This window comes from Martes martes (assembly GCF_963455335.1).
Source record: "Martes martes genome assembly, chromosome: 11".
In the NCBI taxonomy this organism is placed as follows: Eukaryota; Metazoa; Chordata; class Mammalia; order Carnivora; family Mustelidae; genus Martes; species Martes martes.
The window spans coordinates 86,430,677-86,454,053 of NC_137899.1; the positions used below are offsets into that span (position 1 = coordinate 86,430,677).

General features: G+C 53.1%; 1 protein-coding gene across 1 annotated transcript in view; it reads right to left on the bottom strand.

Moving 5' to 3' along the window:
* Nucleotides 1–19,384: 19,384 nt before the first annotated feature.
* The window catches only part of COPG2 (COPI coat complex subunit gamma 2), a 72,499-nt gene continuing 68,506 nt past the window's right edge, over nt 19,385–23,377 (bottom strand). Inside the window, exons 18-20 of the mRNA XM_080818008.1 lie at nt 22,562–22,624; nt 21,967–22,106; nt 19,385–21,395 (exon numbers count right to left, since the gene is read on the bottom strand). Of these exons, the coding sequence (XP_080674134.1) occupies nt 21,042–21,395; nt 21,967–22,106; nt 22,562–22,624 (557 nt within the window). The 3' untranslated portion in view covers nt 19,385–21,041. The remainder of the gene's footprint in view (nt 21,396–21,966; nt 22,107–22,561; nt 22,625–23,377) is intronic.

Genomic DNA, 23,377 nt, shown 5'->3' on the forward strand with positions numbered 1-23,377 from the left:
GCACCTTGCATAAGGGGAAGGCATCCTGAGAAGCTCCCGATCTCACAGGGCAGTGGGACAGCGTGTGCAGTAGGGAGAGCGGATGGGAGAAGCAGAGCGGAACCACCACAGCCACAGGGGCTGAAAAGCTGGGAGCATCAGGAGCAAGCAGGGAAAGGATTCAGTGAGGGGAGTGGAACAGAGGAAACCACGCAGTCTTGCACACTGAGAGGCTGTGCACAGAAACCACTAGCAGGTAGCCTCAGGGACGCAGGATGGACTCCTGTGGATGGAGGCCAGCATGGGGGTAGCAGATAGGTAATAGAAATGGTGAGGGAGTGGAGGAGGAATCAAGGCAAAGGTGACATTTTACAAGACCCAGTTCATGCTTCTGCTATTCCAGGGGGGCCGGCAAGGACAGAGGTCTGGTCTGCACAGAGCCTCCGCACAGAGAGGGAGGGTAGAAGACATTCAAAACCAGGGAATGTCATATGTCTAGTCTAAGAAGACAATGTGTGCAGCAACGGGCCACAGAAGGAGAGAGAAAGGCATGCCAAGAGCTTGGGGGTGGTGGGCTCTTGTTCACAATGTTTGATCAGAGGCTTGATCTGGCCCCTGACAGAGGGGGCCAGGCAGAATGGGATGGAGAAGGAGAGGTGGGTCTTACACCCTGCACTTGGGTGCTCAGAGAAGAACGTGGTCAAGAGGTAAAGAAGGCAGAGCAGGGATCTGGAACTTGACAATGGGGAGTGGGAGAGCATGGGTGATAGGAAGGGGTGGAAGTGCAGGCCCAGTGTAAAGTCCCACGAGCAAGGGGTTGAAAGAGAAGGAAAGTGAGATGGGGTGAGATGGGGTGAGGCTAGGGAAGAGGGAGCTTCATGGAGGGTGGTGGTCAGAGCCAGTGAAAGGACCAGATGAGCGACAGCAGATAGTATCAGAGAGAACATGGTCTGTTGAGGTGATGGAAAAAGTGTGAGCTGTGAGAGGGTTATAAAAGGAAATACCCCTTATGATGAAGTGATGACTTAGTGCAGTTAAATGACAAAAATGAGGGAGCCTTAGAAGTGAGATGCATAAGCTCTAAGAAGAGGCAGGGGGCTCTTTGTGGGTCAAGGAGGGAAAAGGACGCGATGCAGCCCACGAGGAAAGGCTGCAGGAAGGAATGTCCAAATGGGATCTTGACAGGAGGGCCATCTCCTCGTGAAACCAGGTGAGGGCAGGCACCCAAGGGTTGAAGGAAAGGAGAATGCGGTAGAAGGAAGACAAGGTGGATGCTAACACGGGGAGCAGGGAGAAGGGGGAGGTACAGTGTGCCCCCTGGCAGATCTCCCAGATGCCTGCCAAAGGAAGTTCAGATCTTGGTGCGAGCCAGTGCGAGCCAGTGCGATCAGAGGCGTTGGGAAGGAAGAGGGAAAGGGGGTGGCTAGCAGCGCTGCTTATACATCCTTGAGTGCTGTGGAAAGGGTAGAACTTTTCGGCCAGGCTCTTTACTACGGATCCGGTGGGGATGGGGATGGGGTGGGAGGTGGGGAAGGGGGTGGGAGGTGGGGAAGGGGATGGGAGGTGGGAAATGGGGATAGGAGGCGGGGATGGGAGGTGGGGAAAGGGGTGGGTGGGGGGAGACAGGGGAAGGGGTTGGGTTGAGTGTGGGTCAAATTTTACTGGGTGGGTTGGGTTTTACTGGGTCTAGAGGGTAGGACTGGGATTAATGGGCTAGGGGTGGGAGGGGTTGGGGTTGGGGTGTGTATGTCGGGGGGGACATGAGCCAAGCTCTAGGCACTGAGAAATCCATCTTTAACTGAGCTTGTGGACTGATTATACATCTAGTGTTGAGGCTGCTGACCACAGGCTGAGAAAGTGGGAAAGACCACTGACTTCCCCTAGAGAAGACAAAGGAGAGCAGCACAGTAAAGGTAGAAGGTAAAGGTCTGGTTAGCAGGTACATCCGTAGGCCGTGAGGACCACAGGGGCAAGGCTCTACAGGGCGACAGTGTCATGGGTCTGAAATGAGCAGGAGTAACAGAGGTAAAGGGACAGTGGCAAATGCTAAGAAAGACCAGACTGGACCAAAGATACTTCAGAATGCTTGAGAGTCACAAATGGTGAGAGAGTAAGAGGAGTGTGGCACAGGGTGTGAAAAGAACAATGCTTGCGATGCACACTGGGATTTGGGGCATGTCACATGTCAACAAGTAAACAGGAAAGGGAGTGTAATATGGTGGTTCCGAGAGGAAGAGTGCCAGAAGAGTGCCTGTGACAGAGTGGGGCCAGTGCTGGGATCTGAGGACGAAGATTCCGTGGCAAAAAATGGACACCTATAGGTGCATAAGAAGAGATGGCAGCTCAGGAAGTCAGGGCTTTCAAAGTAGTGATGCTTCTTTAGGTTGCGGGGGAGGGAGGGAGGGGTTGGTTTTCACCTGAGGGGGGCTGCAGACATGGCCCCTAGGGCAGGGGGAGCAAAGCACTTGAGTGGGAGCAGTATTCTGTTCAAAGCAAAAACAAACCCCAAATAACACAAAAGCAAACCCCAGAACACGCCCAGATGATGATGCTGATAGGCGGTCTTGGGGGTTGTGGGTCCTCGGGTGAGAATCACTGGGTGGAAGGGGACGAGTGGAAAGCAGGCAGAGAGGTGACGCTTGAGAGGTGAGCCCCTGGGCTGGGGTAGATGGAGGCTGCCGAGTGAGGGCCATCAGATGGGGAGAAGGACCCTGGTTCAGGCAGACAGCGAGCAAACGGATGTAGCTGAGAAGGCCTCAGGGATGATGAGGGGAGTGCTGGGATTCACTCTCAGTGCAGAAGGCGTGGAATGCCGGTGAGTGTCCCTAGAGCTGAGGACACTGGCGGACTAAAGCTGGGGAAGAGGGGAATGGTAACCGTGAGAGAGCTGGGTTATACTGTGTGAGCAGAGAGCGTCAGAGGGGACATCCACACAGAAGGAAGGGGCAGACAGGTTAGGAGACCGCACTGAAGGGGAGCATCTGGGAGAGAGATGCCTGCGAGGGAAGGAGGAGGACAGGAAGAGGGCTGGGTGGCAGGACCCAGGGCTCTCTGCAGCTGGACATGGAGTGCAGGGGTGTCAGGCTGGGGCTGGCAGGGGCCAGGGCAGGAGGGAGGGCAGAGGGCGGAATGCTGCCCTGAAAGGGAGAAGGGAGGAGAACTGGGAACAGGCTCCCTGAGAGTACTGTCAGAGGAGCATAAAGGGGTCTGAATGGAAGCATGAAAGGTTCAGGGAGGGACATCTGTGGGGTCCAGGAGGACAGGATGGCGTGGGTGCCCAGAGGCGGGAGCACGGGCTGGAGTGGGTTCAGCACCGTGTGCCTGAGGCAGGGGAGACTAACCTGGGCTGAGCAACGGGTGTGGGATGGAGAAGGGCGTGCTCAGCAGAGAAGACCCTGAGTCCAGCAGGATGACTCCCACAGGGTGGCTGAAGGAACATCCGGTGGCTTAGGTCACAGGACAGTCCCTGTGCCGTGTGTGCAGGGGAGACGCCAAGCAGGAGTGGCACTGAGCCAGGGCCCTGGAGGGGGGGCAGGCGAGCAGTCTGCAGGGGTGGGAGAGTGTGGGAGAGCAGAGGTGGTCCACAGGGTGACAGAGTAACAAAGGACAGGTGAGGGCTTCTTCCAGCTGGGGCATGGGAGGCTTGTTCAAAGGATATTGGGTTGTACTTCATCAAGAAAGTATGTTAGCCTGAAGGGGAGAGCTGTGAGGGAACTTGCCTCTGTTAGTGGACCAAGGGCGTGAGGAAGCCCATGCAGAAGAAAGAACACACTGCAGGTCAGGTAGCAAGGAACTTGAGAGAGGCTGGAGGAGGCCAGGGGAAGATGGGGCAGGAGAGGTGGCCCATTACCTTTGGCTATGGCCGGGTCAGTGAAGGGCATGGGGGGGGGATGAGGAAAGGTTGGAGAAGCACTGATAAGCTACCACCGTCTTCAACATGGTGTACCTGAAAAGGCTAGGTGCTTGGGCATGAACAGGGACATAAGATGGATTCAGTACAGCAAGTCGGAGTTGAACAAGCTGGCCACAGAATGAATAGGAGGCAGGTCAAGAAGGGAGTAGGTGTCAAGGAAAAGACCATTGAGTCTTTTCTGTGAGTGGCATGTGGTAGGGAAAGTAGGACAGGCTGTTGAAGGTGACCAAGAGAGTCTCTCGAAGACAAGAGTGGCAGAAAAAGCAGAGTGGACCAAGCAAGGTTCAGCCAGTCCAGCGCTGATACAGACAGTAGTTGTGGGCATCCGTGAGAAAGCTGTTTGGGGGATGTGAGTTGGGTCAGAGGAGCTGAAGGGAAAAGAAAGGGACAGGCAGCACAGAAGAGGAGAGAGAAAGAACCTCATGAAGGTACAGGGCAGTCAGGATTCGTAGAGGGGACACCAAGAGGAAGGCAGCCTGGAGAGCTATCAGTCTGGGGACCATGGAGATCTCGGGAGGTTAGAGGGCTGGCATGTGTTGTACTGAGGCCAGATGGTAGGGACAGAGCTGAGCTGAGCCAAGCTGAGATGCCACAGACGGGTGTTTGAAGCCCTCAGCAGAAGTGGGAAAAAGGGTCAAAATAGGGTGAAAGAGGAGACATGGCATTTTTGCACATTATGATGGACCCTGCACAGAAACCATGGCAGGGACCCTCAGGGATTTGGAATGGACTCACATGGAGTTTTGTGAGCAGCAAATATGCTTAGAAATGGCAGGGTAGTGGGTGGGAACCAAGGCAGAGGTGATTTTTTTTTTTTTTTTAAAGATTTTATTTATTTATTTGTCAGAGAGAGTAAGCACAGGCAGACAGAGAGGCAGGCAGAGGCAGAGGGAGAAGCAGGCTCCCCGCTGAGCAAGGAGACCGATGCGGGACTCGATCCCAGTACCCTGGGATCATGACCTGAGCCGAAGGCAGCCGCCTAACCAACTGAGCCACCCAGGTGTCCCCAGAGGTGACATTTTTCACCAAGTACTGAATCCTTGCTTCTGCCCATCCTGTGGGGCTGGCAAAGGCATGAGGCACAGAGACTCCACACAGGGAACTGGGAAGGACGGGGACTCTGAAGATCAGCGGGGTGTCCAAGAAGAGAATGCGGGCAGCAGAGGTACAAAGAGGGAGACAGTAAGGGCAGGATGGTGGGGGAGCTTTGGTTCAGGAGCTGTGATTCAGTGGACAACAGAGGGGTGAGGCAAAATGGGAAACAGAGTGAGAGGAGGACTTTAAAAGATTTTTTTAAAAATTTTATTTATTTGACAGACAGAGATCACAAGTAGGCAGAGAGGCAGGCAGAGAGAGAGGAAGGGGCACTGAGCAGAGAGCCCGACGCAGGGCTCGATCCCACGACCCCGGGACCATGACCTGAGCCGAAGGCAGAGGCTTTTAACCCTCTGAGCCACCCAGGCGCCCAAAGAGGAGGGCTTTAAATCCTGCATGTGGTTATTGTGAGGAACATGGCCAAGAGGGAAGTAGGCAGGGGATCCAGCCCATGGCAAAGGAGAGAGGGAGGGCAAGGGCAGTGGGTGGGGGTGTCTCAGGGGACCTGATGGAGAATGGAAGCTGTGAATGCAAAGAGAGGAAGAGGAGGAGGAAGTGGCAGGTCTGGTGTGAAGTCTCTTGGGCAAGGGCTTGACCGAAAGGGGAGAGAGGAAGAAGGAAGGAGGAAGGTGAGATGGGGTGAGGCTAGGAAAAGAGAGCCTAAAGGGAAGAGGGTGGCCAGAGCCAGAGGAGGGATGGGAACGAGAGACAGCAGATGGTTTCAGGGGAGGATGTGGCCTGGCAGGACGATGGAAACAGTGTGAACTGTGAGAGCAGGTCATGGGAGGGAGCACTTCCCAATGAAGGGATGACGCAGTGCAACTACATGACAGGCATCAGGGATCTTAGAGATGAGATGCGTGGGTTCCAGAGAAGAGGTGGCCTGAGGAGGAGAGGAAGAAAAGTGTCCCACGGGGAAAGGTGGCAGGAAGGATGGTAGAATGGGGCTTTGTTGTAACTAAATGGGAGTGTCACCTCCCAGAGACAGATAAGGTGATGGGAGGCACCAAGAAGAGGAAGAAGTGTGGCAGACAGGAGGAAGGCTGGACACTAATGGGGGTGGGGAGGGGAGGGGAAGGAGAGGGAAGTGGCGGGTTGAAATCCAGTCAGATTTCAGAGGTCCCAACCAGAAGGAAGTTTGGAGCTCGGGGTCTGCCAGTGGAAGCAGAGGCATTGGGTGGAGGGGGAGGAGAAGGGGTAGTCAGCAGTGGGAGTGGAGCCATACCTGTTCTGTGGCCTTGATTACTGTGGTGGCAAAGACAGAACTTTCTGGTGGGCTCTTTACCACTGATTCTGACAACACGTGAGGGAGGGTTCAGGTCTGCATGTGGGTGGGTCTAAACAGGGTTCAATGGGAGGGCAAGGTGGGCATTACTGGGTGCAGAGATAAGGAGGGGGCACAAGCTAAGATCCAGACACTGACAAATCCATCTCATTTGACTGAGAAGGGGGCTCATTTTGCATCCTGTGTGGTAGGTGAAGGCTACAGGGTGGGGAAGCGGAGGGGGAGAAGTGAATCCATCCAGGAAGGACACAGAGAGGAGCTGGGGGGCAGGTGGAGAGGTCTGGTTAGCAGGTAACACAAATGGCCAGGAGCACCAGAACAAGGATGTACAGTGGGACTGCTTCACAGATCTGATGAGGACGGGTACCGCAGGAAAAGGGCCAGTGGCAAGCATGGAGAAGGACCAGATTTGGACCACACATGGTGTCGCAGGGAGTCATTAAGAGTTGGGAGGAAGGGGGGAGTGTGCTGAGGGGGTAAAGAGAGAACGAGGCTGGAATGCAGCCCAGGGTCGGGGTGCAGGGCTGGCATCTGACTGTGGGCAGTGCTGGGACTTGAGGAACCCAAATTGCTGGCAAATGGCAGGAGGCTCGAGGTGCGCAAGGGGAGTGGCCACCCAGGGAGGCAGGCTGGGCTCTCGCCGCAGTGATCCTTCCCTGGGATGGGGCGGTGGGCATGGAACACAATGAAAGCCCAAGAAAAGACTGGAGGGGTGAGTAGGGCTCAAGACAAACCATAAGCAAACAAGTAAATACAGGACAAAAACCTGGGCTGCGGCTGCTGGTGACAGGAGTCCGTGTGTGCTAGCAGTCTTGGGGAAGAACTGCTGGGGGAAGGGGCAGAGTGGGGAGATGGGTGGAGAGATGAAGCCCAAGCAGATGAGGTCCCCATCAGTAAGGGTGGAGGCAGCAGAGTCAAGACTGTCAGACATGGGGTACAAGAACTCAAGACGAGGCAGACGGCGAGTAAATGGACACAGGCCACAAGGCACCGGGAATGATGGAGGCTGTGCTAGGATCTGCCGGCAAGGTTGCGACTGGAGAGCAGAGGCAGTAGCCCAGAAGCTGAGGACACTTGAGGAATAAGACTGAGAGATGGGAGGAGCAACCAAAGGTAGTTGGGTTTTATGGACAGAAGCAGAGAGCACTGTCTCTATAGGAAGGGGCAGACAGGATAGGAGACCGCACTGAAGGGGAGCATCTGGGAGAGAGATGCCTGTGAGGGAGGGAGGGAGGAGGACAGGAGGAGGACTGGGCGGCAGGACCCAGGGCTCTCTGCAGCTGGACATGGAGTGCAGGGGTGTCGGGCTGGGGTTGGTGGGGGCCAGGGTGGGAGGGCAGGCAGAGCGTGGAATGCTGCCCTGAAAGGGAGAAGGGAGGAGAACTGGGAACAGGCTCCCTGAGAGCACTGTCAGAGGAGCATAAAGGGGTCTGAATAGAAGCATGAAAGGTTCAGGGAGGGACATCTGTGGGGCCCAGGAGGCTAGGACGGCGTGGGTGCACAGGGGCGGAAGCACGGGCTGGAGTGGGTTCAGCACCATGTGTCTGAGGCAGAGACACTGACCTGGGCTGAGCAGCGGGCGAGGGATGGAGAAGGGCGCGCTCGGCAGAGAAGACTCCGAGTCCAGCGGGATGACTCCCACAGGGTGGCTGAAGGAACATCCGGTGGCTTAGGTCACAGGACAGTCCCTGTGCCGCATGTGCAGAGGAGACGCCAAGCAGGAGGGGCGCCGAGCCAGGGCCCTGGAGGTGGGGCAGACAAGCAGGCTGCAGCAGGTGGGAGTGTGTGGGAGAGCAGAGGTGGTGCACAGGGTGACAAGAGTGACAAAGGACAGGTGATGGGGCCTGGCAGGGAGGGCGGGAGAGGCTGGTGAGAGGACCAGGGAGTGCACTGTGACGAGAGGGTGGCAGAGAGCCCAGAGGAGGGAGAGGACATGGAGACACCAGGAGCTGTGTGCCCTCACAGTGAGCCAGAGGCATGAGGATGCCCATGTAGGAGGACATGCACAGCACAGATAAGACAACCATGGAACCTGGGAGACACAGGAGGCCAGAAGGATGAGGTCATATAGGTGGTGGCTCATTGAAATGTTGGGAGACAGCCCTGTCAGCGAATGCATGGTAAGATGATGAAAGTTCAGAGAGGAGCTTAAGGAAGCAACACCCTCCAAAATGGCAGACCTGAAAAGGCCTTGGGCAAATTGGGACAAGAGACGGGTTTAGTATGGCATGTTGGGGACAAAGGTGACAGCAAGGAGGAACAAGAGGGCTGGTCCAAATGGAGATGTCAAGGAAAGCCTTGGAAATGTGCTGCATGACAGGCGTGTAATGGGGAAGTGGGATGGCATGCTGAAGAGGAAGAGGTCTCTAGGAGAGCAGGAGCATATGTGGGGGATGGGCCGAGCCAGGTCAGTGTGCAGCTGGTGTGGAAAGAGAAAAAGACAGCCATGGAAGGTGGTCCTTCAGATGAGAGGTCATGGAACTTAGGAAACAAAGCAATAAGCAACATGGAAAAGGGGAGAAAATCATGACATACCAGGGACTCTGGGTCTGTAAAGGGGGGCACCACATAATGGGGGAGGCTGAGGAGCCCCAATCTGGGGACAGCGGGCAGGAGATGGCAGGAGGGTAGGGGGGCCAGGGCAGGAACAGAGCTGAGCTCAGCAGAGCTGACACACCACAGTTCAGACTCCTGACTGCCAGGGGCCCTCGGGAGCAGGCGGGGAAAGGAGTTCTGATAACTGAAGTGAAAAAACAAAGGGGCAACACTGCCCATTAAGAGAGACCCTGTACAGAAACCATGACGAGTCACCTCAGGGTCACTGAAGTGGGTTCTCAGGTGGGTACGGTCCAGTGTGTGAACAGCCAATCTGCTTAGAAGTGGTGGGGGAGTGGGTAGGAACCAAGGTGGAAGGGACTGTAAGGAAGGAAGCCCTGTAATCCAGGGCTGAAGATGGAGGGTTAGCATGGGGCAGGGATACCACACAGGGAACCAGAAAAGGGCTAAGACCTTCAAAACCAGTGGACTGTCACAGGTTTAGAGTAAGATGATGATGAGGGTTGTGAAGGTGCAAAAGAGGGGAGAGCAAGGGGGCAGACAGCGGGGACTGGGGCTTTGGGGACCCCTTTCCTCTGGTGGACAGCAGATGGGGCAAGGCACAATGGGATGGAGAGTGAGAGGAGGGTCTTAAGTCTACAGGTGGGTGTTGTGAGGGGAACATGGCCAAGAGGGAAGGAGGGCAGAGGAGGTCTGTACCACGTCAACGAGGAGTGGGAGATGAAGCACAATGGACTGGGGGGTTCCTCAGACCTGATGGAGAGAAGGAAGCACCAAAGTCAAGGGAAGAAAGAAGAGGAGGAAGTGGAAGAACTGGGGTAAAGTCCCATGGGCAAAGGCTTGACTCAAAGGGGAGACAGAGGAAGGAAGGTGAGGTGGGGTGAGGCTAGGGAAAAGGGAGCCTCATGCAGGGAGTGGGGTCAGAGCCAGTAGAAGGACCAGAAGAGCGACAGCAGATGGTTTTAGAAAGGACAGTGGCCTGCTGAGGGGATGGAAAGAGTGTGAGCTGAGAGCAGGTCCCAGGAAGGCAGCACATCCAATGGTGATGACCTAATGAGACCCCATTAGGGATCTCATTAGGTCTGGGGAGCTTTGAGGTGCATAGGTCCTAGGGAAGAAGCAGGGCTCTCTCCCTGAGCTGAGCAGGGAAAGGAAAGAAACGCAGTCCGTGAGGCAAGATCATGGGAAAGACTGTCCAAATGGGGCCTTGATGCAGTGTGACCGGAGGGTCACGTCTCAGAGATGAAGGGAGGCACTGGGAAGGATGGAGAATGAAGTGTGGAGGAAGGATGATGGGAGACAGACACCAACAGGGGGAGCAAGGAGAAGTGAGAACAGGCAGGAATCCATGCAGGTCCCAGTGATGCCAATCAGAAGGAGATTTCCAGCGGTGGGGCCCTCCAGTGGGAGCAGAGGCAGGGGAAGGAGGGGGAAAAGGGCTGGCGAACAGTGGCTGCTCCTATAGTCTTGAATGTTGTGGCAAGGGGATAATTTTTGGCCAGGCTCTACTATGGATCCGGCGGGGTTGGGGCGGGAGGGGGGGATCGGGGTGGGACAGGGGATGGGGCGGGAGGTGGGATAGGGCGGGAGGGGGGGTTGGGGTGGGAAGGGGGGATAGGGTGGGGGGCAGTATTTGGGTTGGGGTGTGGCATGGGTTTATGGGAGGGTAGGGTTGGGATCAGTGGGGGTTGGGAAACATGAGCCATGCTCTGGGTACTGAAAAAACATCTTTTTTAACTGAGCTTCTAGGCTGATTACACGTCCAGGTTTGAGGATGAGGACTATAGGCAGAAGAGAGGGCAGAAAAGACCAGTGAATCCACCTGCAGAGGACAAGGGAGACAGCTGTGGGAAAGGTGGAAGGGAAGTGGGCTTGGCAGGAGTCACAGAGGGACGTGAGGCCCACAGGGGCAAGGCTCTGCAGGGATACGGTGTCACGGGTCTGAAATCGGGAGGGTAACACAGGGAAGGAGACAGTGGCAAGCACTAAGACCAGTATTGGACCAAAGATACTGTCCCAGTGCCTTGTGTCCTAAAGGGTGGGGGCGGGAGGGGTGTGAGGGTGAGGGGGGAGGAGAACAGTGCCCTTGTGCACACTGGGGTTTGGGGCACATCAGTGTCAAAGAGTAACTACGGAAGGGATGTATGTGGTGGTTCCAAGAGGACAGAGCCGGGGCAATGTCCGAGTGTGGGAAAATGCTGGGAGTTTGAGGAACGGTGTCAGTGACAAGTGGTGGAGGCCAGAGGTGCGTGAGGGCGGGGCGCAGCCCGGGCAGTCGGGGCGGCCTTCCACTGCGGTGATTCTCCCTGAGGATGGGGGGGGGTGGTTTTCACCCGAGGGGGGCTGTGGGCACGGCCCCCAGGGCAGGCCTATCAGAACATCTGAGGGGGAGCAGTGCTCTGCTCAGTGCAAAAGCAAACCCCAGAACATGCCCAGACGATGACGCTGATAGGCAGTCTTGGGGGTTGTGGGTCCTCGGGTGAGAATCACTGGGTGGAAGGGGCCGAGTGGAAGGCGGGCAGAGAGGTGACGCTTGGGCAGGTGAGCCCCGGGGCTGGGGCAGGTGACGGGGGAGGCTGCAGAGTCAGGGCCGTGAGACATGCGGGAGAAGGAGCCCAGCCCAGGCAGACAGCGAGCAAATGGATGTAGCCGAGAAGGCCTCTGGTTCGATGTGGGGATGGGGGCGGTGGGGAGGTGGAGGGTTGAAGGCTGGGGTTTACTGTCAGTGGGTCAGGGGTGCAGACCAGCTGAGGACACTTGAAGAGGAAGGCGGAGGGAGATGGCAGTGGCTGGGGTGGGGTCAGCACCGTGTGTCTGAGGCAAAGACGGCTGACCTGGCTGACCTGGGCTGAGCAGCGGGTGCGGGATGGAGAAGGGCACGCTCGGCAGAGAAGACCCCGAGTCCAGAGGGACGACTCCCACAGGGTGGCTGAAGGAACGTCAGGTGGCTTAGGTCACAGGACAGTCCCTGTGCTGAGTGTGCAGGGGAGACGCCAAGCAGGAGGGGCGCTGAGCCAGGGCCCTGAGGGGGCAGGGGAGCAGTCTGCAGGGGTGGGAGAGTGTGGGAGAGCAGAGGTGGTGCACAGGGTGACAAGAGTGACAAAGGACAGGTGATGGGGCCTGGCAGGGAGGGTGGGAGAGGCTGGTGAGAGGATCGGGGAGTGCGCTGTGCCGAGAGGGAGGCACGGAGCCCAGAGGGAGTGGATGTGGAGAGACCAGGAGCCGGGTCCCCCAAGTGGGGACAAGGGTGTGAGGAAGCCCCTAGAAGATGTGGGAGGATGAGGTGGCCGAGGTAGAGTCTCATTTGAAGGGCAGGAGTCAACCCTGTCTGTGAAGGGCATATGGAGACAACGAGAAGTCAGACGTCCAGAGAAGCAACCACTGTCTCCAGGATGGTAGCCACAGAGGGTAGAGTATTTGGGGTGGACTGGGGAGCAGATGAGTTCGGTACGTCAGGCTGGGGACCAACGCCTGGCTGCAGAAGAGCACGAGAGCTGGTCCGAAGAGAGCAGACGTGAAGTAGAGACCACTGAGTCCAAGGGAGGACCGGAAGGTGCTCGGGGAAGTGGGATGGGACGCTGAGGACGAAGCAGAGCGTTTCTGGAAGACAAGAGTAGGCGAGGAAGCAGAGGACGGACTGTGTGAGGTGCTTCTGCATCCAGTAGGGAGAGAGCAGCCTTGAAGGGAGGAGGAGGGTGCAGGCTGGGTCAAGGTGTCCATGAGCAGAGAAAGGGCAGGGAACCTCATGAGTGTGCAAGGGGCTCAGTGGTGAAAAGAGGGAGGCGGCCTGGAAGCTTCTGTTGGGGACATTAGCATGTCTTAGGTAGGGAGAGGACTGGTGGTGTGTGGGGTGTTCAGGCCCGATGACGGGCAGGACGGAGATTCCACAGGCTGGACATTTGGAGACGGGGCCCCCAGAGTAGAAGGAGAAGGGGACCATCATACGGGTAAACAGAGGAAGTAGGGCAGCACAGCACATGACGACAGGTCCGGCCCAGAGACCTCTAGCAGGTCCCTTCAGAGACTCGGGATGGACTCACGTGGTTGGAGTCCACTGCGTGGGTCGAAAAGATGCGCAGAGTGGAGGAGTGGGTGGCAGCCGAGGCAGAAGGGAGAGTGTGCAGCAGCCACGGAATCTGTGGGTGCTACCTCAGGAGGCTGAAGGGCTGCAGGGCCGGCCTGGGGCAGGGACTGTACAGGGAGGGTATGAAGGAACTTCAAAGCAGTGTGGTGCCACAGGTGTGGTCCGGAACATGATGGCGGCAGCAGAGGGGCCCAGGGGGAGAGCAAGGGGCAGAGAGGGGGTAAGGTCCGGGAAACACTTATTTTAGAGGCTTCATTGGGTGGACAACTGAGGTGGGAAGCCTTCCCGGGATGGAGAGAGACAGGATGGGCTCAAAATCATGTGGCCGAGCAGGAAGGAGGGCAAACGGGCATCTGGACAGTTCAGTGGGGTGTGCAGGGTGGGGGTGCCTCAGGGGACCCATGGGAGAAGGAATGGAAGCAAGGGAGGTGAGGGAAGGAGGACGAGCTGAAAGTCCAGGTCTGGGGTAAAGTCCTGTGTGCAAGGGCTTGACTGAGAGGGAAGAGAGAGGAAGGAGGAAGGTGAGGTGGGGTGAGGCTAGGGGAAGGGGAGCCTCACACAGGGAGGCGGGTCAGAGCCAGTGGAAGGGCCAGAAGAGCGACAGCAGATGGTTTCAGAGAGGACAATGGCCTGTTGAGGGGATGGAAAGAGCGTGAGCCGAGAGCGGGTCCCGGGAAAGGAGTGCCTCCGATGGTGAGGGGACGACCCAATGGGACTCCATGACAGGCTCTGGGGAGCTTTGAGGTGCACGGGTCTTAGGGAAGAGGCAGGGCGCTTTCCCCGGGCTGAGGAGGGAAAGGGAAGAAATGCAGCCTGTGAGGAAAGATCATGAGAAAGACTGTCCAAAGGGGTCTTGATGGAGTGTGACAGGAGGGTCACGTCTCAGGGACAGGCAAGGTGAAGGGAGGCACCCAGGGGACGAAGGAGAGGGGAGACAGGCTGGACACCAACAGGGTGAGCAGAGAAGAGGGAGGTGGCGGAGAACGCATCTGGACCCGTCTCCGAGGTGCCCCCAGGGGGAAGCTCAGAGAGGTGGGCCAGCTGAGGGTGGCCTGAGGGGAGGCAGAGGAAGGAGGGAAGAAGAAGAGGTGGTGGCAGGAGCTGCTCCCATGGCCTTGAATATGGTGGCGAGGGTAGAACTTTTTGGCCAGGCTCTTTACTACGGATCCGGAGGGGACGGGGTGGGAGGTGGGGACGGGGTTAGTGACAGGACTTGGCTTTGACGGGGCTGGACGTGAGGGCAGGGTAGGATCAATGGGTGTGTGTGGAGAGGGGTGTGGGGAGACATGGGCCAAGCTCCAGGCACAGAGATAAGCCCGTTCTCAAACTGAGCTTGTGGACTGATTCACACCCAGTGTTGAGGGCGACGAGCACAGACTGAAGAGACGATGGGGAAGACCGGGGAGTCCACATGGAGAGGACAGGAGAGCAGCTGCCAGAAAGGCAGAGGGAGAGGTGCACTTGGCAGGAGTCACAGAGGGACGTGAGGGGCAAGGCTCTGCAGGGGAACAGTGTCGTGACTTATACCAAGAGAAATAAACTAGAGAAAGAGACAGTCACCGAGGATGTCAGGAAGAGAACAGTGCTCTAGTGCACACAGGGGTTTGGGTTAGGTCACATGTCAGAGAGTAAATATGGGGCGGGGGGACACGGGGGATCCAAGGGCAGAGAGCCGGCCTGGGTCAGCAGTTGGGGCGGAGGACAAGTGTTCCCGGCCGCTGATGGAAGCAGGAGGCTAGAGATGCACGAGGGCGGGGTGCTGCCCGGGGAGTCGGGGTGGCCTTCCACTGCGGTGATTCTCCCCAAGGATGGGGGGGTGGTTTTCACCCGAGGGGGGCTGTGGGCATGGCCCCCAGGGCAGGCCTATCAGAACATCTGAGGGGGAGCAGTGCTCTGCTCAGTGCAAAAGCAAACCCAAAAACACACAAAAGCAAACCCAAAAACATGCCCAGACGATGACACTGATAGGCGGTCTTGGGGGTTGTGGGTCCTCGGGTGAGAATCACTGGGTGGAAGGGGCCAAGTGGAAGGCGGGCAGAGAGGTGACGCTTGGGCAGGTGAGCCCCCGGGCCGGGGCAGGTGACGGGGGAGGCCGCAGAGTCAGGGCCGTGAGACATGGGGGAGAAGGAGCCTGGCCCAGGCAGACAGCGAGCAACTGGATGTAGCCGAGAAGGCCTCTGGTTCGATGTGGGGATGGGGGCGGTGGGGAGGTGGAGGGTTGAAGGCTGGGGTTTACTGTCAGTGGGTCAGGGGTGCAGACCAGCTGAGGACACTTGAAGAGGAAGGTGGAGAGAGATGGCAGTGGCTGGGGTGGGGTCAGCACCGTGTGTCTGAGGCAGAGACGACTGACCTGGGCTGAGCAGCGGGTGCGGGATGGAGAAGGGCGCGCTCGGCAGAGAAGACCCCGAGTCCAGAGGGACGACTCCCCCAGGGAGGCTGAAGGAACGTCAGGTGGCTTAGGTCACAGGACAGTCCCTGTGCTGCGTGTGCAGGGGAGACGCCAAGCAGGAGGGGTGCTGAGCCGGGGCCCTGGAGGGGGGGGCAGGCGAGCAGTCTGCAGGGGTGGGAGAGTGTGGGAGAGCAGAGCTGGTCCACAGGGCGACAAGAGTGACAAAGGACAGGTGATGGGGCCTGGCAGGGAGGGTGGGAGAGGCTGGTGAGAGGATCGGGGAGCGAGAGGGCGGCACGGAGCCCAGAGGGAGTGGATGTGGAGAGACCAGGAGCCGGGTCCCCCAAGTGGGGACAAGGGCATGAGGAAGCCGGTACGAGAGGAAGACCACGGCCGCTGAGGACCGTGGGGGAGAGGGTGGAGGAGGCCAGCAGAGGAGGAGATGGGAGAGGTCGCGGCCCGTTTAGAACGCTGGAGACTACCATGTCCGTGCAGGGGATAGTGACAAGACGGAAGGTTAGAGAAATGCCCAGAAAATGACCTACCAAATGGCAGCCCTGAGAAGGTAGAGGGTTTAGCATGATTTCAGCGTCATAGGGTCTCAGTACAGCTCACTGGGGACGGAGAAGCTGGTCACCCAGGGTGCAGGAGGGCAGGCCAAGTAGGGAGCAGATGTCAAGGAAAAGAGCTGGGACTCCCTCATGTGCCTGGCGGGCGGCAATGAAGTGGAGCAGAGCCCGTGTCTGAGCACAGTGATCCCGCACACAGTGTGGAAAAGAGAGTGACAGGGGAGTCTGGGGCCGCCACGGCAGGGTGGTCGTGGGTGTGTCGCCGGAGTAGATGGGACAAGAAAGGGATAGGCGGGTGGAGGAGTAGAGAAGCTCTGGTGGCTTGAAGGGCTCGGGTTTGGTGAAAGGGCATTACGGAGAATGGAACAGTGCCGTGAAGAACTCCCCATCCGGGGACACGGGCAGCTCTGGGGGCGAGAGGAAAGGCTTGTGTGGTATTGAGGCCAGAAGGCAGGAGCACGCTAGGAAATATAAACAAGTGGGTGCTGTTGTATGTTCAGGCAAGCGCTCTGATGGGACGATAGACAGTGCAGAGGATCTGCAGAGGGAGCGGCTGCCGGACAGCCAAGCAGAAAGCACGGTGGTCCCGGGCAGCCCACTGGACTCTGAAAGCACCGCTTCGAGCACTGGAAAATATGCATGTTGTTGATTGTGACACACTACTTAAGTATTTACTGTCTTTCTAATGGAAATGAGCAGAGTAAAAACGGGAAGAGAAGTGGTTAAAATAAAATTAAGTTGACCGTGTACTTACTAAATAATTCTTGGAATTACTGAGCAACATTCTAATGGTTATGATGCACAGTGCTGCCTGCGAACTTGATCACTGTTAATGGGATAAAGGAAAATGGGAGAAATATATAAAAATAAATTGTCATAGGAAAACAGGTGTCTGCCTGCAAACTCTCTCAGATCATCACATGGAAGTGGGTAGGTCCAGGAGAATAATGTCATATCATCTGGAGATAAATTCATGAAGTGAAGCCTGAAGGTGCTTCACGCGCTCCTGGTGTCCAAAGATCAAGGCGCGTGCCAGTCATGAGAGGAATTGTGAGTGACGAGAGTAGTCACTCGCAAGTGGAACCAAGCCTGACTGCTGCAGACAAGCGGAGGGTTTTCTCTGTGGCCAAAAGAAGGGAAAAGAGGAAATGAGTGGATATGCCACCTTTTGTTGCCTTCTGGAGAGACAATATCATGTAGGAAAGGCAGTGATAAAGATTTGTACGCCGATGATGCTGTGACAAGGGAACATGTAGTAGGACGGGAAGCAGGCAGGAAGTAAGCAGAGAAGGGAATGATAGAAATTTCAGTGTATGTGAGGGGAGCCAGCTGGGGGGCAAGATGAGTGAGCAGGTGGATAAGGAGATCGGAGACTGGGAACCTTGGCCAATCTCATCGTGGGTCAGACTGGAGGAATACTGGCCAGACTGCTACCCGTTCTGGTGACTGAGGCAGAGGAAGTGGTGGTTGAATAATAATGTTCTACCTGTCCTACTTTTTTAGTATTTGAATAAGAAAGTGGGATATGTGCTTAGCTTGGAAGGATGCAGAGTTTCATGAAGGGTCATGAAGAAGGATTCCAGAGAGTGGTTGGAGGTGGGTAAAAGTGAGAAACTCTGGGATGTATTTCAGTTGAGTGAAGCTGCTCATCCAGTGTGTCAGGAGTTAATATGATTAATATCAAACAGCAGACCATGGAATGGAGACTACAGACCGGCAGCGGGCCGGGGCAAGGGGGCGGGGGGTTCGGAGCCTGTCGGAATCCTGCGGTAGCTCAAGTGAGGATGGGGGTTAAGGACGTGCCGGCAGGAAGTTGAGCCCAGCAGCAGACATGAGTTAGGAATTGTCACTAGCGTCCCTCGTGACAGAGAGAGAAGCGCCTACACGTGTGCTGTTCAGCCAGATCTTAGGATGGATACTTTCCACTGCAGACTTTTTAAGTGAGTCATTTAAATGCGGTGAAGACGGCTGAGATGAGAAGTGTGATACGCGAAGGCCGAATGGTCCCATAATGTAAACAAAGAGGGGTCACAGTGATTCAGAACAGGGAGTGGGACAAAAAGTTCAACAGGCAGGGGTCAGCGAGAGGAAAGGCTTGTAGGATGTCGCACACGTCCTCTGTGAGTGCAGTAAAGCCGCAGGGGAAAGAAAGCTGCTGGATGGGAAAGGACGCTAAGAAAGCTAAGAAAAGCCTTGAAGGCTTTTCTAAACATTTTGGCATAAAGGGGGAACAGCTGGAGGACAGAAGATGGCCAGTAGGACTCACGGAATTGAGATCTGTGATACCGATAACTTTCCACACACTGCCCATGATCCGAGGGAAGGACTTACGGGACCATCTTGGTGTTGGGTTTAGGTAAATCTTGTCAGATGGGGTTTAGATGTTTTGTACACATATATAGTAAGGGGGGAGAGAGAAAGTCTCAAGATACAGCAAAGATCAGGATAATTGCTAGGACAACTCTCTGGAGGTTGGAGGGCGTGTGTCCTGTGAACTGTGATAGACTTGAAAGAAGAGAGAGAGGAAGTGGGTAGTTCCAGATGAAGCAATAACAACTTCCATTTATTGAGTATTTACTGTGTGTCTGGTACCATGCTAATCATCTTATGAATTTCATTTCATCCTTGTAACAGTCCTAAAAGGTTTACAGAGAATTAATAATCTGTCTAAGTTACCCAGTCCATATGTAGCAGTCAAAATCCAGATCCCAATCTATCTCCCAAAAATCTATCTATCTCTGTCTTTCTATTATGCTATACAGTTTTCGAGTTGATAGAAATCGCAATCTGTGTAATTTCTTTTTCTCTTCTGTGGTTGTGTGAAAAATATACTTTTTGCAATTAGTAGAAGTGATGTATAGCTCTTCAGGTGATTGGAAAAATTCGTAGTATTTGCGGTGGGGAAAATGCAAAATGGCGGGGGTGAGGGAGAAGACTCTTATTACCACCTATGCCCTGGTATTTCACTTCTGTTCTTTGCACAGCAAAGACTCTGAATTGGCCATTGATTAAAAATGTGTGAATTTCTGACCAAACTAAAGAATAGAAAGGAGTTTGGTTTTAAGCAGGTATGTGATGGGTCAAATTTTAAATTGACTACTGACAATTAAGTTTTAAAAGTCCAAGTGTTGAGACAAAATTCCATTTTTCTCCAAGATGCAAGGACAAGAGTTTATAACTCTAAATGAGAGTTTGACACCAACCAGCAAACCCCTTGAAAAGTTTAATAGGAAACAGAGAAAATTCTTCAAGTGCCAAATTTTTATAAATAAAATACTAACAAACCATCAAGCAAAAGAGTCCACAGCCAGCAGATCAAAGGTTGAAACCTCTGGGCTAATTTGTAAGATCTACGCTTTAAAAATAAATTAACTCTTTAAAAAGGAGGGGTGAGAAAACCTTCCCTATGCTTCTTCTCTTGGTAGAAATGTTTTCTCTTATTGTTGTGGTTGTTTTCTCCTGTACAATGTAATTTCTGTAATTTCGATATTGTTGTTTTCTGTATTTTGATATTGTAAACTTGTATTTCTTGTATTCTGTGAAGACCACTCCCTGGGGTGTGAGGCACCTGAGTTGTCGACTATCCAAGTGAGCCTGGGGAAATGGAAGGAGCTAGTATTCTCAGTTGGGAAGAGTTGGATTCTTCAGTGAGTTCAGTATTTCACTTCCCTTTAAAATTAAATTGCAAAGTAATGGCATCCTTTAAAAAAAGAGAAACCTTAGAAGTCTAATAAGGGGAGGAATTTTGAAAAAAGGAGAGGGGGCTATTGGAAAAAAAAAAAAAAAAAGATAAAACGCAGTTTCCCAGGATGATGGCGGAAGCCACAGGGCCATGTTAAGACTGGGCCCTGATACTGGTTTAGAACAAGGGTGACTAAAACTGGCTTGACTTCAGAGTACAGCCAGCTTCATTAGTGGCTGGTGGACATCCTTTAGACGAATGTCAGAGGGAAACGACCAGGAGAGAAAGTGAAGCCAAAAGGGGCTGGAGCTAGAGAAACTTCATAAAGGGATAAAGGAGGTGATTAAAAGTCAAAGTCAGATGGCCTGATGCTTGAAGGAGAAATACTGGAGGCCAGATAGGAAAGTGCCTTCCTACCCAGGGGGTTATGGATCCAGAGTGGCTACAAAAGAGAACAGCAGGTCCGCCGAGGGCCAGAAGGAACCACCTGGGATTCAGACCCAGCAATGGTGCCAACTTGAATCTACCTCGTGCTAGAGAGAGTAGCCTGGTCTATCGTCCAACACAGAGGAGATTGGGCAGGGGCTCCCAGAACCAACATCTAAAAAGGGAGTTGGGAGAGGGGCTAAGAGAAGGCAGGTTAAGCCCCAGACAGAACTGAATGATGACCAGGGATAACTATTTACTAGTACTTTTACAATTTCTTGTAACTCTGTAACTTCTTTCCCCAGTATTTGTGAATTTTGTTAACTTCTGTTTTTTCCTGTACCAGTAGTAAAAATTGTTTCTTCGTGTACTAGTAGTAAAAATTGTTTTTTTGTGTACTAGTAGTAAAAATTGTTTTTTTGTGTACTAGTAGTAAAAATTGTTTTTCTCCTGTACTAGTAATAAAAATGGTTTAAAACATAGATGTGATACGTGTGCTTATTTCTGTAAAAACTGGGTAACAGTGTCAAGATGTGGAGTGAATGTGGGAAGAGAAGAATTCAGGCGGAAAAATGGGAAAAGAAATCAAGTACAATAAATACTTGACATTCACAGGAGGTCGGTCGCAAGACCTCAAACCCCAAGATTGTAGACACTGCTGGCCCTAGCGGTTGGCCCTCCTTCATAGGCCTCCCCGCCCCTCTCTCAAGACTGCACATGGGTCAAGGAGAGAATTACATCACCCATCTCAAATGTGGGTACACAGAAGTTGGCTAAGCCACTCATTAGGACGGGACGTACTCTCAGCCACCAGCCTTGCGCTACAGGACCCCAGAAGCAATTTTAAAATGCCATGGACCTACTAGATACAAAGTCCTTAGGCTGCCCCAGAAACAAACATCAAGGAGGAGGAGACCATGATCCTTCACAGGAGACATCAGGAACGTGAACCCTCTTCAGTGGTTACACTGTTCTACCAGGAAGCGGGAATTCCTTGTTGAGCTACCACTGTACATTCAGCTTTTAACATTAAACATCCAGCGAATACTACTCAGAGACTTAGTTACAAAACTAGTATTTCTGTAGCACTAATGAATTTTATAAATATAAATACACCGTCATTATCATTACATTTCATTCTGGAAAAGAACCATGTTCCCGAACCCCACACATCTGCCCAGACATTTAAGAGCTCAAGTTGTAATGCATTCCTACTCCGCTCTCTTCCCTCCTGGGGCTTAGTACCTGCGGTCGAGTCATCATCAGGCAGGCGAACCAGAGTGTAACATATTCCTGGTTGATTGTAAGCGAGGCTGGGGGCTGGGATGCAACACAGCACCTCGTAGGAATCTGACGGCTCTACCTGGACGGTCACCTTCTCCAGCAGCTGGTCGTTTAGGGTATTGGTGCAGTCAAACTGAAAAGTCAGCAGACAGAGAAGTGACGAAGGCGCACAACTCCTTCCTAGAATGTTGGTCCTTCCCACCCACGACCCACGACTCCGTTCTGGAACCCACTAGCATTTTCCTCCCTCGACTATCCTGCACATCTCCTCCTAAGACTTTTCTTGAGGCAATAGGGGTTGCCTTGAGTTCCTTTTGTTTCTTTTATTTATCAGTTCCTTCTCTTTCCTGAGATTGAGTTCTACCAAATGAGATGGTAGAAGTCTGATAGCTAAGAATCAAACCGAAATCCAAGTTCTTGGAAGAACCCACTTAAGTTGCCCTGATGTTAAATGATGATTGTTTTTGAATAGGTTGTACATGATGTTGTCTGACTTATTCACACATTTCGCTTTTATGTCCTTTTACATTTTAACCATCATATGAAGGCATTTCTATAGCTATGAAGTTAGGAAACACCCCAGAAATGAGGCCAAGTTCCTCTTCTCAGTAGAAAGCAGCTAGAATCATAAACTGAAGGGGAATCAACACTGATCTCCGGGTTCCTGGAGATGCTATGGGAGCCAGTGGGGGCACCCTCCTCACCTGGAACACGATGTGGTTGGTAAACATGTGCTTGATACAACGAACAAAATATTCCGTCTCTGCTTCTGTAAGTTGAATGGGCTCAGAAGACTTGAACAAGGGTCCCAGATCCATAAACTCGGGAACAGCAGCCAATTGTTCTTTTGAGAAAAAAGATGAGAAGAAAGAAACATGAGAGAGGAAAAGACATTACTCTGGGTGCCTAAAATGTTTTAAGTTTCCATGTTTTAGTCACAGTGGAAGGCTCAACTATGTCCCCAAGCTTTAGTGAAATAATCTTCTAAGAGAGTTTATACACTGAATTAGTACAAGGGGGAAAAAAAAGAAACTAAATTCCTAATTTTGTAGAATTTGAGTTCCCTGTTAACCAAGATAGAGAGTAAGGACAATATTCCCAATTAGTAAGTTAGCAGGTGGGAATTACCGTGGGCTCCAGGTAGCCCCAGCAACTGTCACTTGGAACAACAGATACTCAGTCATACAAAGATTTCCTGCATTAACAATTAATCACTTTGAATAAAAGTAGTGGAGACTTCACTGTATTTACAGTGCCTGGGATGTAAGACTATTACTTCTACACATCAAATCAACATACCTTGGAAAATGTCTTGCCTGGAAGGAGCCAACTTCTCTGGCTTAGTGGCCACAAGTGTAATTTCTACAAAGACAGATATGAGCAATCAAGTGAGTTTCCCTCCCACTATCACGCTAAAAATGCAGACAGAAAGAAAAGCGGGCAGAAACTTCTAGCAGATACATAAAGAGCTATTCCTAAATCATACTGGTAGACTCCTTGTCACCTTTTTTAGAGAGAAGCTCAACTTAAAGTGTATTTAGTGAACATATTTTGTGAAATAAAGTGGCTCCCCAAATACAGAATTTGCTTCAAATGGGCCAGGATGGGGGAAAGAAATTATTCTTAAAAGGAGGAACGATTTATAAGACAAATCTCATGATTCAAACAGGAAAAATTACTGGTATAATATCAACAGAAATAGTGAAAGTTTTGAAGGTTAGCATAATATCTTTCATCCTCAGTTTGAGCCACTAAACACTTTCCTTCCTTCCTTCCTTCCTTTTTTGTTGTTGTTGTTGTTGTTGTTAGAGTTTTAAAGTTAGATATTCTTTGGGAATACTTTTCAGGATCCTGTCCTATATATTCTTTCACAACAAATCTCCAATAGCAAAATTAACTAAGATTTTACCAAATTCAGAAAAAAATAAAACTAGGAGGTAACAGCACAATCACTGTTCTGAGACACACAGTGACCCACTAACTTCAAATGCTGTAACACTCAGCATTAAAAGAAGAAAACACGCAGTCTGGGTCAGGCTTCCTATTCTATGTGAAAACCAAGGGAAAACTTTTAATTTTTTTTTTAAAGATTTATTTGAGAGAGAGTGTGAGTGC